The sequence below is a fragment of the Schistocerca cancellata genome, chromosome 11 (assembly GCF_023864275.1).
Source record: "Schistocerca cancellata isolate TAMUIC-IGC-003103 chromosome 11, iqSchCanc2.1, whole genome shotgun sequence".
In the NCBI taxonomy this organism is placed as follows: Eukaryota; Metazoa; Arthropoda; class Insecta; order Orthoptera; family Acrididae; genus Schistocerca; species Schistocerca cancellata.
In genome coordinates this window covers 117,329,509-117,347,660 of record NC_064636.1, presented here as the reverse complement: position 1 = coordinate 117,347,660, position 18,152 = coordinate 117,329,509, and the positions used below count along the sequence as shown (strand labels likewise).

The 18,152-nt window shown below is 39.5% G+C and overlaps 1 protein-coding gene across 1 annotated transcript in view; it reads right to left on the bottom strand.

Annotated features, from left to right (window-relative positions):
- LOC126108298 (uncharacterized) overlaps nt 1–18,152 on the bottom strand; it is a 535,066-nt gene that overhangs the window by 176,206 nt on the left and 340,708 nt on the right. Inside the window, exons 14-15 of the mRNA XM_049913520.1 lie at nt 10,344–10,468; nt 502–700 (exon numbers count right to left, since the gene is read on the bottom strand). Of these exons, the coding sequence (XP_049769477.1) occupies nt 502–700; nt 10,344–10,468 (324 nt within the window). The remainder of the gene's footprint in view (nt 1–501; nt 701–10,343; nt 10,469–18,152) is intronic.

The following is an 18,152-nucleotide window of genomic DNA, read 5'->3' as shown; positions in this document are numbered from 1 at the left end:
GACCATAATATGTACATGTCCTGGGAATACCAACGTTCTGTCTCTAGTCGTTCGACGTGTCTGCTGTTTTTTCTGAACATGAGTGTAAATAAATTGTAATGTCCCTGGATTATAGTCCACGCCAGAGGGGAGGATTCATCACTGACCAAGGCTCTGCTCTTCGAATTAGGAGAAATGTTTCTTCGATTTCAACATCAGTATAATCGACCCCACATTTTACTAAACTGTACCGATTCTCTACATGGGTATCTTTCATGCCTTTGGTGTTTCTTATGGTAAAACGCATAGTACAGATTAGTGCAAGCAACATCTCTTAATAAGTGAAGAAAAAATATATTTGTTATTGTTCAGCATGTAAAGAAGAATCAGATGCCCTGTTACGTTAAATGATTACTCTGTCTATATTGGGAAACAATATAATGTCTATGAATTCAAGCTGAGATTTCTTCAGACAAAATACATGTTTATAGAAAAAAGGAAAATTTTTCCCTTGAAACCTACCTGTGCACTTAGTTCTTGCTTTATTTTTTGGCACATCATCTTGGTAACTACCACCATCCTTATCAATGAGAATAACTCTGGTTTCATAAACTTTCCCAGGGAATAACCCCATGATTTCAAATTCGGTCACGATTCCAAGTTCTGTTTCATTAGGAATTAATCTTGGAGATAACTTTGACCAAACATTTTGTTCCTCTTCCTGCAAGAAGAATAATATAAAATTTCTAAGTCAAGACTTATACAGTGCAAATTAATTTCGTTCACACTTCAAATTCAGAGTTTCAAATGCTTATTACGCTTACTCGTGTCATCATTGTATATTTGGCTATGATGACAGAAAAATGTCTACTTAGCTGGCAATATCATTACATCTGCATCCACATCTACATGGTTACTCTGCAATTCACAGTGAAGTGCCTGGCAGAGGGTTAATCGAACCATATTCAAGCTACTTCTCTACCGTTTCACTGTCTAACAATGCCTCTGAAAACCAACGCATATATCTTTCCGTGCGAGCTCTGATTGCTCTTATTTTATTATGATTATCGTTCCTCCTTATGTAGATGGTGACAACTAACCATTTTCTGACTCTGGAGACAAAGATGGTGATTGAAATTTCATGAGAAGGTCCTACCGCAGCAAAGAACGCCTCTTGTTTTAATGACTGCCACCCCCATTCCTGTGTCATATCCGTGGCACTCTGTTTCGCGTTAACACAAAACGTGCTGCCCTGCATTGAACATTCTCGATGTCCTTCGTCAATATTATATGATGGCGATCTCCATGCTACTCTAACCTGTGCAAGCTTCTTAATCTCCAAGTAGCTACGGCGACATACATCCTTCTCAATCTGCTTAGTGTGTTCGTCTCTTGGTCTCCCTCTACGATTTGTACCCTCCACGCTGCCATCCAATACTAAATTGGTGATCACATGATGCCCCAGAACATGTCCTACCAACCGATCCACTCTTCAAGTCAAGCTGTGGCACAAACTCCTCTTCTCCCCAATTCTTTTACCACCTCATTAGTTACATGATCTACTCATCTAAACTTTAACGTTCTTCTGTAGCACCACATAATCGAAAGCTTCTATTCTCTTCTTGTCTAAACAATCCATTGTCAAGGTTTCACATTTATACATGACCACATCCCATAAAAATACCTTCCTGACACTTAAATCTACACTCGATGTTAACAAATTTCTCTTCCCCAGAAACGCTTTCCTTACCATAGTCAGTCCACATTTTATATCCTCTCTACATCGGCCACCATCAGTTATTTAATTCCACAAATAGCTAAACCCATCTACTGCTTTAACTGACTCACTTCATAATCTAATTCCCTCAGCATCACCTGTTTCAATTCCACTACATTCCATTATTCCAGTTTTGCTTCTTTTGATGTTCATCTTATATTCTGCTTTCAAGACACTGTCCATTTCGTTCAACTGCTCTTCCAGGTTCTTTGCTGTCTCTGACAAAATTACAATGAATGTTATCGGCAAACTTCAAAGTTTTTATTTCTTCTCCATGGATTTTAAGTCCTACACCGAATTTATCTTTTGTTTCCTTTACTGCTTGTTGAGTATACAGACTGAATTAAACCGGGGATATGGTGCAACCCTTCCGCACTCCTTTCTCAACAACTGCTTCCCGTTCATGCCTCTTGACTATTATCACTGCCATAGCCTTTCGCCCCTCGTATTTGAACCCTGCCACAGTCAGAATTTGATAGAGAGTATTCCATTAAACATTGTCAAAAGCTTTCTCTGAGTCTACAAATGTTAGCTTTATAGTCAGTACATATCGCTATTTTAAGACGCACAGCAAAAACACGAATTTCTTAAGCATCCTGTGTACAATGCATGATTCGTTTTGCGAAACGGTTTAGAAGTGTTCGGATTTTTCTGTTACATGTGCCTCAGATTTTTTTTCTTTTTTTTAACTTTCACTTCGCTTCTGAAAATTCGTTGTCTCTCGCATGCTCTTTACTGTCAGTCAATTAATAAAGTGGCAAATTTAGGTTCGGTAGATTAACAGCATACTTTCAACAAATTCTCTCTTACTGTTTTTGAAAGCTTTCTGACCTCTGTAAGTATGCTGTGTTTTTATTTCTTAGTTTTGTGCCAATTATGGCACTGTCATTGAAGATTGGCACTACAATGTTGGTACAAGATCTTTACCTGACCCGAGCGTTAACAGAGAGAGTGTGTTGTCATGTCGGACGTTGTGTGTACGTCTGGTGGGCAAAGCATTGCTTTCGTACTGTTAGTCGTGGCACACACTGGCTGGCGAAGACTGTGAACTGGGACGCGACCAGTAAAGTGAAGATTTGAACACTCGCCCCGTATGGTGTCTGTTTACAGCTTGTGAAGGTTGCTGCAAGTGGCATGTAATTCTGCGCTGCTCCGTATGGAATCCAGGCCACCGTTGCCTTCCAGGAATCCTTGGAGCAGTTCGCAGTCTTGTGTGAATGTATGGGTAAAGAAGGTGAGCTGCCAGACATATGTAAATAGCAGTGGTACTAAGGCTGTCCGGCTCTCCATACATGGCAACAGAAAAAGGGAAGTTGCAGTGGGCCAGCTAAGTTACCTGCTCGTTTCGTAATTGTTCTTTGTTAGGGTTATTTGCAATGGGTTAATTCAATACTCGGTTTGAAATATGACTTGTTTTGAGTGTTATCTTAGCTGAGACAGGAAGTACTGACTGTTAACTGACAATAGATTAACTGGTTAAACCAAATGTTTTTATGAGTGATGAAGTATTGTTTAGACAAAAGACAGTTTTCGGTTGTCAGTTGACCTGAGCCAGCTAGTGGTTGGTGTTAGTTAGCCATACAACCGTCAAATTTAATTTGGCCATCTTAATAAAAGCTGTTAGAATAGTTTTGATTCAGCATTCAGTTTTAAAAATTGTAAATATTTCGTTATCGTAACTGATTTTGTTTTAGTCAATGAGGGATTGCTTTAATTGTACAAAAGACTATTAAGGTCGGCTGTTTAGGAAAGTCAGCGAGGAGAAGGCGTTAGTTAATGATGCAGTTGTAGTTTATTGATGATGATCTTTATACTAAAAGAAGATTTTCCTTCAGGGTTTCCACTTTGAAGGTTTTTAAATTCGTTATGATTATGTGGCCGCGCGGGATTAACTGACCTGTCTCAGGCGCTGCAGTCATGGACTGTGCGGCTGGTCCTGGCGGAGGTTCGAGTCCTCCCTCGGACATGGGTGTGTGTGTTTGTCCTTAGGATAATTTAGATTAAGTAGTGTGTAAGCTTAGGGACTGATGAGCTAAGCAGTTAAATCCTATAATATTTCACAAACATTTGAACTTTTTTTATTATAAGTGTTTATTAAATTATATTATAACGATCAAAATAATTTGGTGAAACTTGCCCCAATCAACCTGCAAGAGCAAGGAAAATTTGACAAATGAGAACCATTAATTGTTTGTCTTTATACAGTTTCCTATAAAGCTCACAAAACTTGAAAAATAGTTTGAGCTCATTTTTATCTTCAGTAATAGGAGAGTTCCTGATAGCTTCTATCTTGGTTAGTGGTTTTATCCTCTTAATAGTAACATAGCAATCAGAGCTAACACGGAAATATTATGTGTTCGTTTTACGTACATGCTGTTCCAGAGCGGAACTGTAGAGAAGTAGCTTAAAGGTGGTTCGATAAACCTTCTATTAGGCACATAATTATGAACTGCAGAGTAACGACGTAGATGTAGATGAGTGTGTTGATGTCCTTGAAAGATTGAGTGACGTCATACAGGCACAACATACAATACCTTGGTTTTATGCATCTAGAACTTTATGCTGATGTTGCTACCATGTTCTCAAAATACTCTTCAATCTGAATAGAGTTTGGCAGTAGTAGTAACGCCCAAGTAAATGTGATTTTTGGTTTGGTGCCCAGGCACTGCCATTGGTACAGTAACCACAAGAGCCCCACCATCTGGTACTCATTTTTATTGTGCCTTTGCCAATGTATAGGACAAATAATTCTTCCGTTAGTGACTTGATGTAATGCAGTACTTGGTGCACTCCTTTGTACACTCATGAGTCAGTCCTACTAGAAAATTGGCAGTGCGTAATAGGAGTTGCTGGTAGTTGTCCATCTGGTGAAACGGACCTTGTGTTTCCTGCGGTGTCTATGCAGGGAGTGACAGCCCTAGCCGAGGAGCCCATAAATCCATTTATCTGTTTAAATATTTCAAGATCAGATACGAAGCCCTATGATGAATCCTACATTGCATTACCAGTTGCACAGCTCAGTCGTCTGTTTCTTATGCAGGAAATGAACACTTACTTCAAAGATTCTGCAAGACAGTCAGCAATAAAAAAATTCAAAAATATTTAAAACAATTATTATGTGTTTCATTAAGAAAATTACTGGAATCGAAAACCAACAAATACAGAAAACCTGTATGTTCTCATGTGAAATACAAATTCAAAATTATAAATTTATCATTCACATGTATAAATAAAATACAGATAAAACTGGCTCCTGTTCAACAAGAAATTAGTGTACTGTATAAAAAAGCATCACATTACTTTTGAAGCAGACAAGATACCATATAATTAAACAAATAGTCCTACATTATAATTAGCAATATTATGAAAAGTATAGATGCTACTCAGCATATTGCAGAGATGCTGAGTCACAGATAGCTTTCGGTTAACAAGGCCTTTGTCGAAAATAGACAAAACATACTCACACACAGACACACACACACACACACACACACACACACACACACACACACACAGGGAGAGAGAGAGAGAGAGAGATAGAAATGGAACTTATACACGGATGACCACAGTCTCCGGAAGTTGAAGCCAGACTGTACTGTAAACAAATACATATCAGTAAAATATAGTTGACCTGTGTCTGATATAGAGGTTTTGTAATAATTTTGTCCTATTATTATCAATTACTGTTCTTATTTAGAAATTGTATTGATTTGACATGGATGATGAAGTAAGATGTTGACACTGAAGAACATACATATTGAGGATATACATGTTCCATTCAATAAGTAGAAAATTCAGAGCCTAAAGAGGGGTCTGACAAGGAGCTCACGTATCACAAAAGTTATTTAGAGCACTGCAAGAGAAAGCTATCTATCTCAGCATTGGGAAATTCAGGAAGAAATTGCATTACTGGAACGTAACTCAACCAACTTCACTTCGTCTTTACTATAGACAAACTTCAGCAACAAATTAAAAAACTTTGAATGAACACCTTCATACTAATTACAACCCGAACAAAATAATGTGCGATCAACACAACAAGAAGTAAACCATACAAACTTGCGATAAAGTCATAGAACAAGTTTATCAACTTTTGTACTTTGAGGAATGACATGATGCACAGAAAAAGAAATAAATGGTGGGAGATAATCGACTGGGAATGCTTTTAATAAATGAAACAAAATCGAAAACTAACAAAATAATGTGTCTGAAATTTAAGGCTACACACTCAACTGCCATTTCTGACTTACAGTAATGTGACACGGACTTTTCATCTCAAAACTGTTCATGAAATGAGGGAAGTTTAAGAAACAGTGTGGAGAAGCCTCTCAAATATTTGCAGCAAGGAGAGACAGGAAAGCAAACATATAGGTCTGGGAAAAAACTGAGTTCTGAATAACTAATTATGATGACAGTGAAAATGGAACAGTGATAGAGAAGACATGCCATAAAATGGGATGAACAGAAACAATTTGATGAAAAGAAACGAAACTTCCAAAAGAGTTCCATGCTATAGTGACAGAAGACAAATGGGAATATCATTGAATGTTTTGTGTGTTTAAGTTGGTAATGAAGTAATATAATATGAAAATGGATTTCAAAGTTAGCAACACTGACAGTAAATGATTTGTTCACTCTATGACAAACAACGGACATGGTGTGAAATTTGCTTACTTGTAACTTTATTTATAATTGCCAATAAAATAGTGTTTTTTAGCTAAACTACATGATAAGCAAGTTTGCTGCCCCATGTCACTAACTAAAAGTTCACTATTTACGTATGAGTTAAAGTAACTTGCATTTTTGGTAATTTGAAATGAGGTGTAGTGCTTCGGAATTTGGGGGATTGGGGGGGGGGTTGCAGGGGGGGGGGGTGCAGGTGAATAGAAACAGTAATCGTCAGCCTTTCTCCTTTCTTCATAAGACGACCAAGAATTGGGTGGAAACGAAGAACCACATGCCACTGTCCTCAGCCCAAGAGCTTATGCTGTGATTGAAGTATGTGAAAGTAAAATCGTTATTTACAGGCCACAGGTTATGTTTCTGTTGCTTTCTGAAAACACAAGGACGATTAAACATGTTTATTTCAGGAGCAAATGAGTCACTTCTTATCATGGAGGTATTATTTGAAAGCTGCTCGTTACTTCTTATAATACAACTTGTAGCTTCAAAGACATCGTTCTCTAACATGATGTCAGTGACTTCATGTACTAACAAACAAACCAAGTTTGTTGTTGTTGTTGTGGTCTTCAGTCCTGAGACTGGTTTGGTGCAGCTCTCCATGCTACACTATCCTGTGCAAGCTTCTTCATCACCCAGTACCTACTGCAGCCTACATCCTTCTGAATCTGCTTAGTGTATTCATCTCTTGGTCTCCCTCTACGATTTTTACCCTCCACTCTGCCCTCCAGTACTAAATTGGTGATCCCTTAATGCCTCAGAACATGTCCTACCAACCGATCCCTTCTTCTAATCAAGTTGTGCCACAAACTCCTCTTCTCCCCAATATTAATCAATACCTCATCATTAGTTATGTGATCTACCCCTCTAATCTTCAGCATTCTTCTGTAGCACATCATTTAGAAAGCTTCTATTCTCCTCTTGTCTAAACTATTTATCGTCCAAATTGCACTTCCATACATGGCTACACTCCATACAAATACTTTCAGAAACGACTTCATGACACTTAAATCTATAATCGGTGTTAACAAATTTCTCTTCTTCAGAAACGCTTTCCTTGCCATTGACAGTCTGTATTTTATATCCCCTCTACTTCGACCATGATCAGTTATTTTACTCTCCAAATAGCAAAACTCCTTTACTACTTTAAGCATCTCATTTCCTAGTGTAATTCCAGCAGCATCACCCGATTTAGTTCGACTACATTCCATTATTCTCGTTTTGCTTTTGTTGATGTTCATCTTATATCGTCCTTCTAAGACACTGTCCATTCCGTTCAACTGCTCTTCCAGGTCCTTTGCTGTGTCTGACAGAAATACAATGTCATTGGGGAACCTCAAAGTTTTTACATCTTCTCCAATGATTTTAATACCTACTCATAATTTTTGCTTTGTTTCCCTTACTGCTTGCTCAATTTACAGATTGAATAACATCGTGGATAGGTTCCAACGCTGTCTGACTCCCTTCCCAACCACTGATTCCCTTTAATGCCCCTCGACTCTTATAACTGCCACCTGTATTCTGTACAAACCGTAAATAGCCTTTCCCTACCTGTATTTTACCCCTTCCACCTTCAGAATTTGGAAGAGAGTGTTCCAGTCAACATTGTCAAAAGCTTTCTCTAAGTCTACAAATGCTAAAAACGTATGTTTCCCTTTCCTTAATCTTTCTTCTAAAATAAGTCGTAGGGTCAGTATTGCCTCACGTGTTTCAACATTTCTGCTGAATCCAAACTGATCTTCCCCAAGGTCGGCTTCTACCAGTTTTTCCATTCGTCTATAAAGAATTCGCGTTAGTATTTTGCAGCTGTGACTTATTTAACTGATAGTTCGGTATTTTTCACATCTGTCAACACCTGCTTTCTTTGGGATTGGAATTATTACATTCTTCTTGAAGTCTGAGGGTATTTCGCCTGTCTCATACATCTTGCTCACCATAATGTAGAGTTTTGTCAGGACTGGCTCTCCCAAGGCTGTCAGTAGTTCTAATCGAAAGTTGTCTACTCCCAGGTTTTTGTTTCGACTTAGGTCTTTCAGTGCTCTGTCAAACTCTTTACGCAGTATCATATCTCCCATTTTATCTTCATCTACCTCCTCCTCCATCTATAACATTGTCCTCAAGAACATCGCCCCTGTATAGACCGTCTATATACTCCTTCCACCTTTCTGCTTTCCCTTCTTTGCTTAGAACTGGGTTTCCATCTGAGCTCTTGATTTTCATGCAAGAGGTTCTCTTTTCTTCAAAGGTCTCTCTAATTTTCTCGTAGGCAGTATCTATCTTACCTCTAGTGAGATAAGCCTCTATATCCTTACATTTGTCCTCTAGCCATCCCTGCATAGCCATTTTGCACTTCCTGTCGATCTCATTTTTGAGATGTTTGTATTCCTTTTTGTCTGCTTCACTTACTGCATTTTTGTATTTTCTCCTTTCATCAATTAAATTCAGTATCTCTTTTATTACCCACGGATTTCTACTAGCCCTCGTCTTTTTACCTACTTGATCCTCTGCTGCCTCCACTATTTCATTCGTCAAATCAACCCATTCTTCTTCTACTGTATTTCTTTCCCCCATTCCTGTCAATTGCTCCCTTATGATCTCCCTGAAACTGTGTACAACCTCTGGTTCTTTCAGTTTAACCAGGTCCCATCTCCTTAAATTCCCACCTTTATGCAGTTTCTTCAGTTTTAATCTACAGTTCATAACCAAATAACCAATAGATTGTGGACAGTGTCCACATCTGCCCCTGGAAATGTCTTACATTTTGTAACCTGGTTCCTAAATCTCTGTCTTACCATTATATAATCTATCTGATACCTTTTAGTATCTCCAGGGTTCTTCCGTGTATACAACCTTCTTTCATGATTCTTGAACCAAGGGTTAACCACGGTTAAGGTAACACATAGTTCTTAAACATGATGTCAGCCACTTCGTGTATTAATAAACAAATCAAAGTTATAAATTTAATATTACAGTAAAGTAAGCCGTGTGGGATTAGCCGAGCGGTCTCAGGCGCTGCAGTCATGGACTGTTCGGCTGGTCTCGGCGGAGGTTCGAGTCCTCCCTCAGGCATGGGTGTGTGTGTTTACCCTTAGGATAATTTAGGTTAAGTAGTGTGTAAACTTAGAGACTGATGACCTTAGCAGTTTGGTCCCATAAGATTTCACACACATTTGAACAGTAAAGTAATCAGAGATATTACAATTTTTCTTTCGAAAATGTAATAAAAATACAATTCATTGGATATTTTTAATTCTTGGATTAACTAAGGCTTTTTTGAACCAGGTAAGTTTGGATCCTTATTGTTCGATATCCAAAACAGATTTTGTCATGACCTGTTCACACAAAAAATGAGATAAGTTGTTTATACCTACCCCTCTCTGTGGTGTGAACGGAAAGTTTTTAATTTTTTAGTGTTACGAAAGCACGAGCTAGGTCTCAAGTCTAATAATATGTTTAATGTCAGGCACGAGACCTATAATTCCATATAATTTTGATTTTCGTATTTTTTTTTAAATTATCATTTTTTAAGTTGAAAATTGCTTCTGTCCACCCTATTTTGCTGTACACATGGGAGTTGCAGCTAGTTTTTCCTGTGTGCAAAGCTGTACAAAAAGAAGGAAATGGTGTTTAGATGGAAGGTGGGCTGACAATTACACGAAACATATAAGGTCAATGTTGATGTGAATAGCTGAGGACTGTAACTAACAGAAAATCATATAGGCAGCTTATATCCAGCCATGGACGTCAAATTGCTGCTGTCGGTCATAATGATGTTGATGCGGTTTAAGAACTATTTTCATATGCTTGTTCATCAATATAAACTAAATCAAGCGTCATCATATCTTCAAAAAATTTGATTCTATAAATACACAAATTTTTATGTCAAAAAATTCATTTTCAGGCTCACCTTGTATTGCACCTGATATAAGACGGGCTCCCCTTCTCCATGTACGTCTCTCAATGATATTCTTATCTTCAATGAATTGTAAGTCACTTCCACAATATGTGGCACATACTTTAATACTTTATAGGCTGGAAACGAAAAATACAATGACAAATTAATCAGAGGCTTCGAATTGGGTTAAGAGTGAATGACTATTTTTAATCCAAGTGAAGTAGGGCATTGACTCTTACAGGCCAGTTTATGACTCATTAAAAATATCATTCTGGGTGATTTTAGACAAGAGACTTATTTTGAAATATCAGATATTCTCAGTTTCAAATACCTTTTACGAACTTATGATCTTTAAAAGGATCACCAAAATCTGAACGTGTGCCGTTATTTTCGTTTTTGTTAATTATTTACTACAAAGGGTATTTGTTGATAATAGAGGAATAGAAAGTTACGTAATGGCTAAAATAGTAACAGGGGTGTGAGAAATGCCAGTGACATACTATTGTCCTGTACACGTTTCTGAACATAATGATATGTAGTCTATTAAGGTGATGGGAAGCATAAATTGGCGCAGAAGAGCTTGTAAAATAAACAGCTGGAATATTGCAGTTGATTGATGCGAAACACATCTAAATCCAAATTTTTATTCGGCTGTGTTATTTGATTTTAATCGAGAAGAGCATCAGAATTAAAGGACAGAAGCATCAGCAGTGTTCGACTCATGCCGTACAACGTGGCGATGCTTGGCTGAGGCAGATGCAAGCCTAAGAAATCGGCAGAAGTCAGGTCCCAGAGAGGGGCGACAGAAAGGCGTCTCCAATGTTCTGGAAGCTGGGTCTGGGAATACTTCTGTCGAAACTAAAAATTAAGATGTAGTTTGGAGGGAAGACAGTCCTTGGCAGCAGCAGGTCCCTGTGCTGTGGGGTGGGGAAAAGATATCGTCCTTCCACAAAAAAAAAAAAAAATAAAATAAAATACAACAAAATGTGTGACACATATTGAAACATACTGACACATATTGATTCTAAAATTATCATAAGAAGGCTTCCAAGTGAATATAAGTGCTTGTTGCTGTTGTGACTCATACAAGGAGTTTTATTATAAATACTAGGAAAGGTGCTGTATCTTACGTCACACGTTAAAAAAATTTACAAAATGGAGTATTGTCTGCTCGTTGGAAAGAGAATGTAATGGGTGTTGGCTGAGGTCAGGCATGTACCTGATGGCAACTGAACCTCAGTGGTACACTAAGCTTATGACGCAAAGTATAACCATGCACAGTCGTGTGGAAAGCGACTGATTCATGCTCAAAAGTTATATTATTAACTGTGAGAATAACTACAGATATTGACGTATTTAGATCGTATCACCAACGCTTATGTCGTGTTACTACATCATGTATGACATCGTTACTCGTAAGTAGGGCTACACACATTAGGGTACTGTGTGTGTACTTAGTTTTGTGGTAGATAGTCACTCATGACTTTCTGTGAGGCGTGGTTCTAAGTGCTATCAGCGCTACCACACTATAGGGTGGGGCAAACAAAAGTGACCCGTACAAGTAGGAAGTGAATGTACGCATATAACGACACCATGTGAGGTGCTCACCATGTGTACACCTGCCACGTGATCGACAGCAGTTAAGAGTATAGTGTGGGCTATTTCAGTGTGAGTGGAGTAGTGCAAAGGGGATGATGGTACTCACAGTGGAGCAGTTGGTGTTCATTGTGAAAAGTTATGTGACAGCAAAGTCGTGGAAAAGGTGTGGTCAGTTGTTCGTTGACAAATTTAATGGTGCCAAAGAGCCTGCAATGAGTGTCATGCAACGCTTATTCCGAAAACGGCGACAGAAATGGTTTCGAAAAAAAAATCAAAATACATTCTGAAACGTGTCACACACCATAAAATGTGGCTGTGGTCCTCCAGAAAATGTTTCAGAATCCTACCAAATCAGCCCAACATCTGTCGCAGGAGACCCACACATCAAATTGATCATGTGGTCGGATAACCCACCGGGACATCCACATGCATCCCTAGCAAGTGTGTCTTGTTCATGCATTAAAACCGGCAGATGCTCCACAGCGCCTCCAGTTTTGCGTGTGATTTTACTGTGATAACAGGGAGTGACTTGACATGGATCTGTTATTTATGTCTGATGAAGCCTGGTTTCACCTGAGTGGTTATGTCAGCTGACAAAATCACTGGTACTCGGCAGCTGAGAAACTGCATGATGTCCACAAAACACCACTGCATGATCAGAAATTTGGGGTTTGGTGTGCAGTGTCTGCACACCGCTTTATTGGACCCATCTTGTCTCATCAACATTTTGAAACCATTTGTGGCAGCGTTAAGGGAGGAGGAAAATACCTACAGCTACTTCCGACCGGATCAAGCAACTGCCCATACATCTGGCCGAACCTTTGAGCACGTTGAAACTATGTCTTCACGCCTGACATAACTGTTAGCTGAGTTCAGTTGGGTCGCTGTTGTAGTTGGTCACCTGATCAGCCACTATTCGATTACTTTGTGTGGGAAAGCCACAAGCCTAAGATGTATCACAACTACCCTCATGGTTTTTAAGAACTGCAGCACAATGTTTCTGATGAGACTGCAGCTTTTCCAGCAGTCCAACTTCCGCCTTCAGCAACTTGGCGATCAGCGCCAAAAAGTGCCAAGAGACGAATGGTGGTCACTTTTAATATCTGCCATAGTCAGGTCAGTTCTGCATTTCCTTTGCTGTGTTTCTCTGTACCCCGAAATATTGTTCTCCAGTACACTTTTATTTCTCCCACTCCGTATAAACTCCCATATATCAGCATTATTTTGTTTGACATCCTATGGCGGTTGCTCGTTCGTCAACCATTCGTTTCGGAAAAAATTACTTTCTGTTGATGGCTTCCGTGAAGACTCCAAGAATTCTTGTGCGCTGTACTTCCAGCTTTGATTTGAAACTGATGTTGATAGAAGCCAATTTCGTTGGAAGATATGGAGCATCAACAGTACGGGGTAGGTGGGGAGAAATGTACACACTGTCAAATCTCGGTTACCAACATCTAGGTTGCAGCATTACTAGTTCCGCAGTGCTGTAAGGCGAGGAAGCTCAGTGTCTGAGCGAGAATCAACAAATGCTTGTCGCAAGGTGAGATGTGCTCTGTGTTTCACATTCTCACTGTAATTTTTACACAACTTCGTTTGTGATCTTTGCATGTTGATTGAATTTTTTTCGCCTTGTTAATTTAGTACTAAGACCTTATGAAGTAACTATTCACTAAATTCGGGGGGAGGGGGGGATTACCTCAGGTTGAATATTTACAAGTTTGCAGAAATTAAACATATGGTAAATCAAAGTCCCCCCCCCATGAACCATGGACCTTGCCGTTGGTGGGGAGGCTTGCGTGCCTCAGCGATACAGATAGCCGTGCCGTAGGTACAACCACAATGGAGGGGTATCTGTTGAGAGGCCAGACAAACGTGTGGTTCCTGTAGAGGGGCAGCAGCGCTTTCAGTAGTTGCAGGGGCAACAGTCTGGATGATTGACTGATCTGGCCTTGTAACAATAACCAAAACGGCCTTGCTGTGCTGGTACTGCGAACGGCTGAAAGCAAGGGGAAACTACGGCCGTAATTTTTCCCGAGGGCATGCAGCTTTACTGTATGATTAAATGATGATGGCGTCCTCTTGGGTAAAATATTCCGGAGGTAAAATAGTCCCCCATTCGGATCTCCGGGCGGGAACTACTCAAGAGGATGTCGTTATCAGGAGAAAGAAAACTGGCGTTCTACGGATCGGAGCGTGGAATGTCAGATCACTTAATCGGGCAGGAAGGTTAGAAAATTTAAAAAGGGAAATGGATAGGGTAAAGTTAGATATAGTGGGAATTAGTGAAGTTCGGTGGCAGGAGGAACAAGACTTCTGGTCAGGTGACTACAGGGTTATAAACACAAAGTCAAATAGGGGTAATGCAGGAGTAGGTTTAATAATGAATAGGAAAATAGGAGTGCGGGTAAGCTACTACAAACAGCATAGTGAACGCATTATTGTGGCCAAGATAGATACGAAGCCCACACCTACTACAGTAGTACAAGTTTATATGCCAACTAGCTCTGCAGATGACGAAGAAATTGATGAAATGTATGATGAAATAAAAGAAATTATTCAGATAGTGAAGGGAGACGAAAATTTAATAGTCATGGGTGACTGGAATTCGAGTGTAGGAAAAGGGAGAGAAGGAAACGTAGTAGGTGAATATGGATTGGGGCTAAGAAATGAAAGAGGAAACCGCCTGGTAGAATTTTGCACAGAGCACAACTTAATCATAGCTAACACTTGGTTTAAGAATCATGATAGAAGGTTGTATACATGGAAGAACCCTGGAGATAGTAAAAGGTATCAGATAGATTATATAATGGTAAGACAGAGATTTAGGAACCAGGTTTTAAATTGTAAGACATTTCCAGGGGCAGATGTGGACTCTGACCACAATCTATTGGTTATGATCTGTAGATTAAAACTGAAGAATCTGCAAAAAGGTGGGAATTTAAGGAGATGGGACCTGGATAAACTGAAAGAACCAGAGGTTGTACAGAGTTTCAGGGAGAGCATAAGGGAACAATTGACAGGATTGGGGGAAAGAAATACAGTAGAAGAAGAATGGGTAGCTTTGAGGGATAAAGTAGTGAAGGCAGCAGAGGATCAAGTAGGTAAAAAGACGAGGGCTAGTAGAAATCCTTGGGTAACAGAAAAAATATTGAATTTAATTGATGAAAGGAGAACATATAAAAATGCAGTAAGTGAAGCAGGCAAAAAGGAATACAAACGTCTCAAAAATGAGATCGACAGGAAGTGCAAAATGGCTAAGCAGGGATGGCTAGAGGACAAATGTAAGGATGTAGAGGCGCATCTCACTAGGGGTAAGATTGATACTGCCTACAGGAAAATTAAAGAGACCTTTGGAGATAAGAGAACCACTTGTATGAACATCAAGAGCTCAGATGGAAACCCAGTTCTAAGCAAAGAAGGGAAAGCAGAAAGGTGGAAGGAGTATATAGAGGATCTATACAAGGGCGATGTACTTGAGGACAATATTATGCAAATGGAAGAGGATGTAGATGAAGATGAAATGGGAGATACGATACTGCGTGAAGAGTTTGACAGAGCACTGAAAGGTCTTTCAGTCTTTGAGTCGAAACAAGGCCCCCGGAGTAGACAACATTCCATTGGAACTACTGACGGCCTTGGGAGAGCCAGTCCTGACAAAACTCTACCATCTGGTGAGCAAGATGTATGAAACAGGCGAAATACCCTCAGACTTCAAGAAGAATATAATAATTCCAATCCCAAAGAAAGCAGGTGTTGACAGATGTGAAAATTACCGAACAATCAGTTTAATAAGCCACAGCTGCAAAATACTAACACGAATTCTTTACAGACGAATGGAAAAACTGGTAGAAGCCGACCTCGGGGAAGATCAGTTTGGATTCCGTAGAAATACTGGAACACGTGAGGCAATACTGACCTTACGACTTATCTTAGAAGAAAGAATAAGGAAAGGCAAACCTACGTTTCTAGCATTTGTAGACTTAGAGAAAGCTTTTGACAATGTTGACTGGAATACTCTCTTTCAAATTCTAAAGGTGGCAGGGGTAAAATACAGGGAACGAAAGGCTATTTACAGTTTGTACAGAAACCAGATGGCAGTTATAAGAGTCGAGGGACATGAAAGGGAAGCAGTGGTTGGGAAGGGAGTAAGACAGGGTTGTAGCCTCTCCCCGATGTTATTCAATCTGTATATTGAGCAAGCAGTAAAGGAAACAAAAGAAAAATTCGGAGCAGGTATTAAAATCCATGGAGAAGAAATAAACACGTTGAGGTTCGCCGATGACATTGTAATTCTGTCAGAGACAGCAAAGGATTTGGAAGAGCAGTTGAACGGAATGGATTGTGTCTTGAAGGGAGGATATAAGATGAACATCAACAAAAGCAAAACGAGGATAATGGAATGTAGTCGAATTAAGTCGGGTGATGTTGATGGTATTAGATTAGGAAATGAGAAACTTAAAGTAGTAAAGGAGTTTTGCTGTTTGTGGAGCAAAATAACTGATGATGGTCGAAGTAGAGAGGATATAAAATGTAGACTGGCAATGGCAAGGAAAGCGTTTTTGAAGAAGAGAAATTTGTTAACATCGAGTATAGATTTAAGTGTCAGGAAGTCATTTCTGAAAGGGAGTGTAGCCATGTATGGAAGTGAAACATGGACGGTAAATAGTTTGGACAAGAAGAGAATAGAAGCTTTCGAAATGTGGTGCTACAGAAGAATGCTGAAGATTAGATGGGTAGATCACATAAGTAATGAGGAAGTATTGAATAGGATTGGGGAGAAGAGAAGTTTGTGGAGCAACTTGACCAGAAGAAGGGATCGGTTGGTAGGACATGTTCTGAGGCATCAAGGGATCACCAATTTAGTATTGGAGGGCAGCGTGGAGGGTAAAAATCGTAGGGGGAGACCAAGAGATGAATACACTAAGCAGATTCAGAAGGATGTAGGTTGCAGTAGGTACTGGGAGATGAAGAAGCTTGCACAGGATAGAGTAGCATGGAGAGCTGCATCAAACCAGTCTCAGGACTGAAGACCATAACAACAACAACAACAACAACAAATCAAAGTCAGGGGCAAGTGTACACAGCTCTCAAGCACATAATGTACTCACCACACGCCTCTATTTCATAGAGTCTTTCAGATCTACCAGGGAGCCCTCAATTTGGAACATCATTTTCTTCAAGTAGTCACACAAAACCGTCTGATATCACACATATTACTCATATTGAAAATGCAAGGAACCGATCTGGGAATGGTTTGAAATCAACTCAACTAGAATTTCTCGACAGAACCTGAGATATACGATAGTGGGACATCCACAGTGAATACGCATATACAAAAAGGTTATTTTCTTGATTCCAAAGTGTTTGGGAAAGACTCCTCCATACAGACATTATGTGACCGAACAGAGGTCAATAATAAAGCGCATTGTGAAGTTTCTTCCTTTTTGTTAAGGATCCCTATATCATTTCACTTTATCGAGAGACCGGAAGAAGTCTTTTCTCATAAGGATGACATCGTGGAGAAACTTTCGCAAGTACCGCAGTCTAGCTCAAGTAGATTCAGAGATGCAGTTGGATGTCAAGAGGATCTGAGTAGCTATAGTGCATTATTATACTGTTGATATTGCTCAACGATGTGTACCATTTATTCACGTTTTTCTACTAAATATTTATATCTGAGCTCATGTATTACTCCATATTTACACGTACAATTTGATTTTTGAATGCTTATTATGTAATAAAACGTCGTGTCTTTCGAAACGATGTTCTAACGTCAATTCTCCCAAATTAAACATTATTTCAGGACTCTTTTTCCTCAAGGTGTCAAGAGTACTCACACACGTACACTTAAGTCTCTCGATGGGGCAAGTGTATGTGTTGGTGTAGCCTTGGAAACTTACGATTTATGGATAAAGCAAGAAATATACAACGTCTTTGAGAGACGCATTTAGAAGCCCAATACATGCTTTGAGTATAACAAAATTTAGTGTCTTTGGCTTACTTCAGGCACTTCCCGCAAAATGTACCTATACTTACCGCCACCTAATCTTGCCTGTTTCTATCAGACTCGTTTGTTACTTATTTTATGGATGAGTGAGTGTGTCTGCATGAATTCCTAAGGGACCAAACTGCAGAGGTCATCGGTCCCTAGACTTACACGGTACTGAAACTAACTTACCCTAACTCATGGCCACGCGAGGTAGCCGTGCGGTCTGGGGTGTC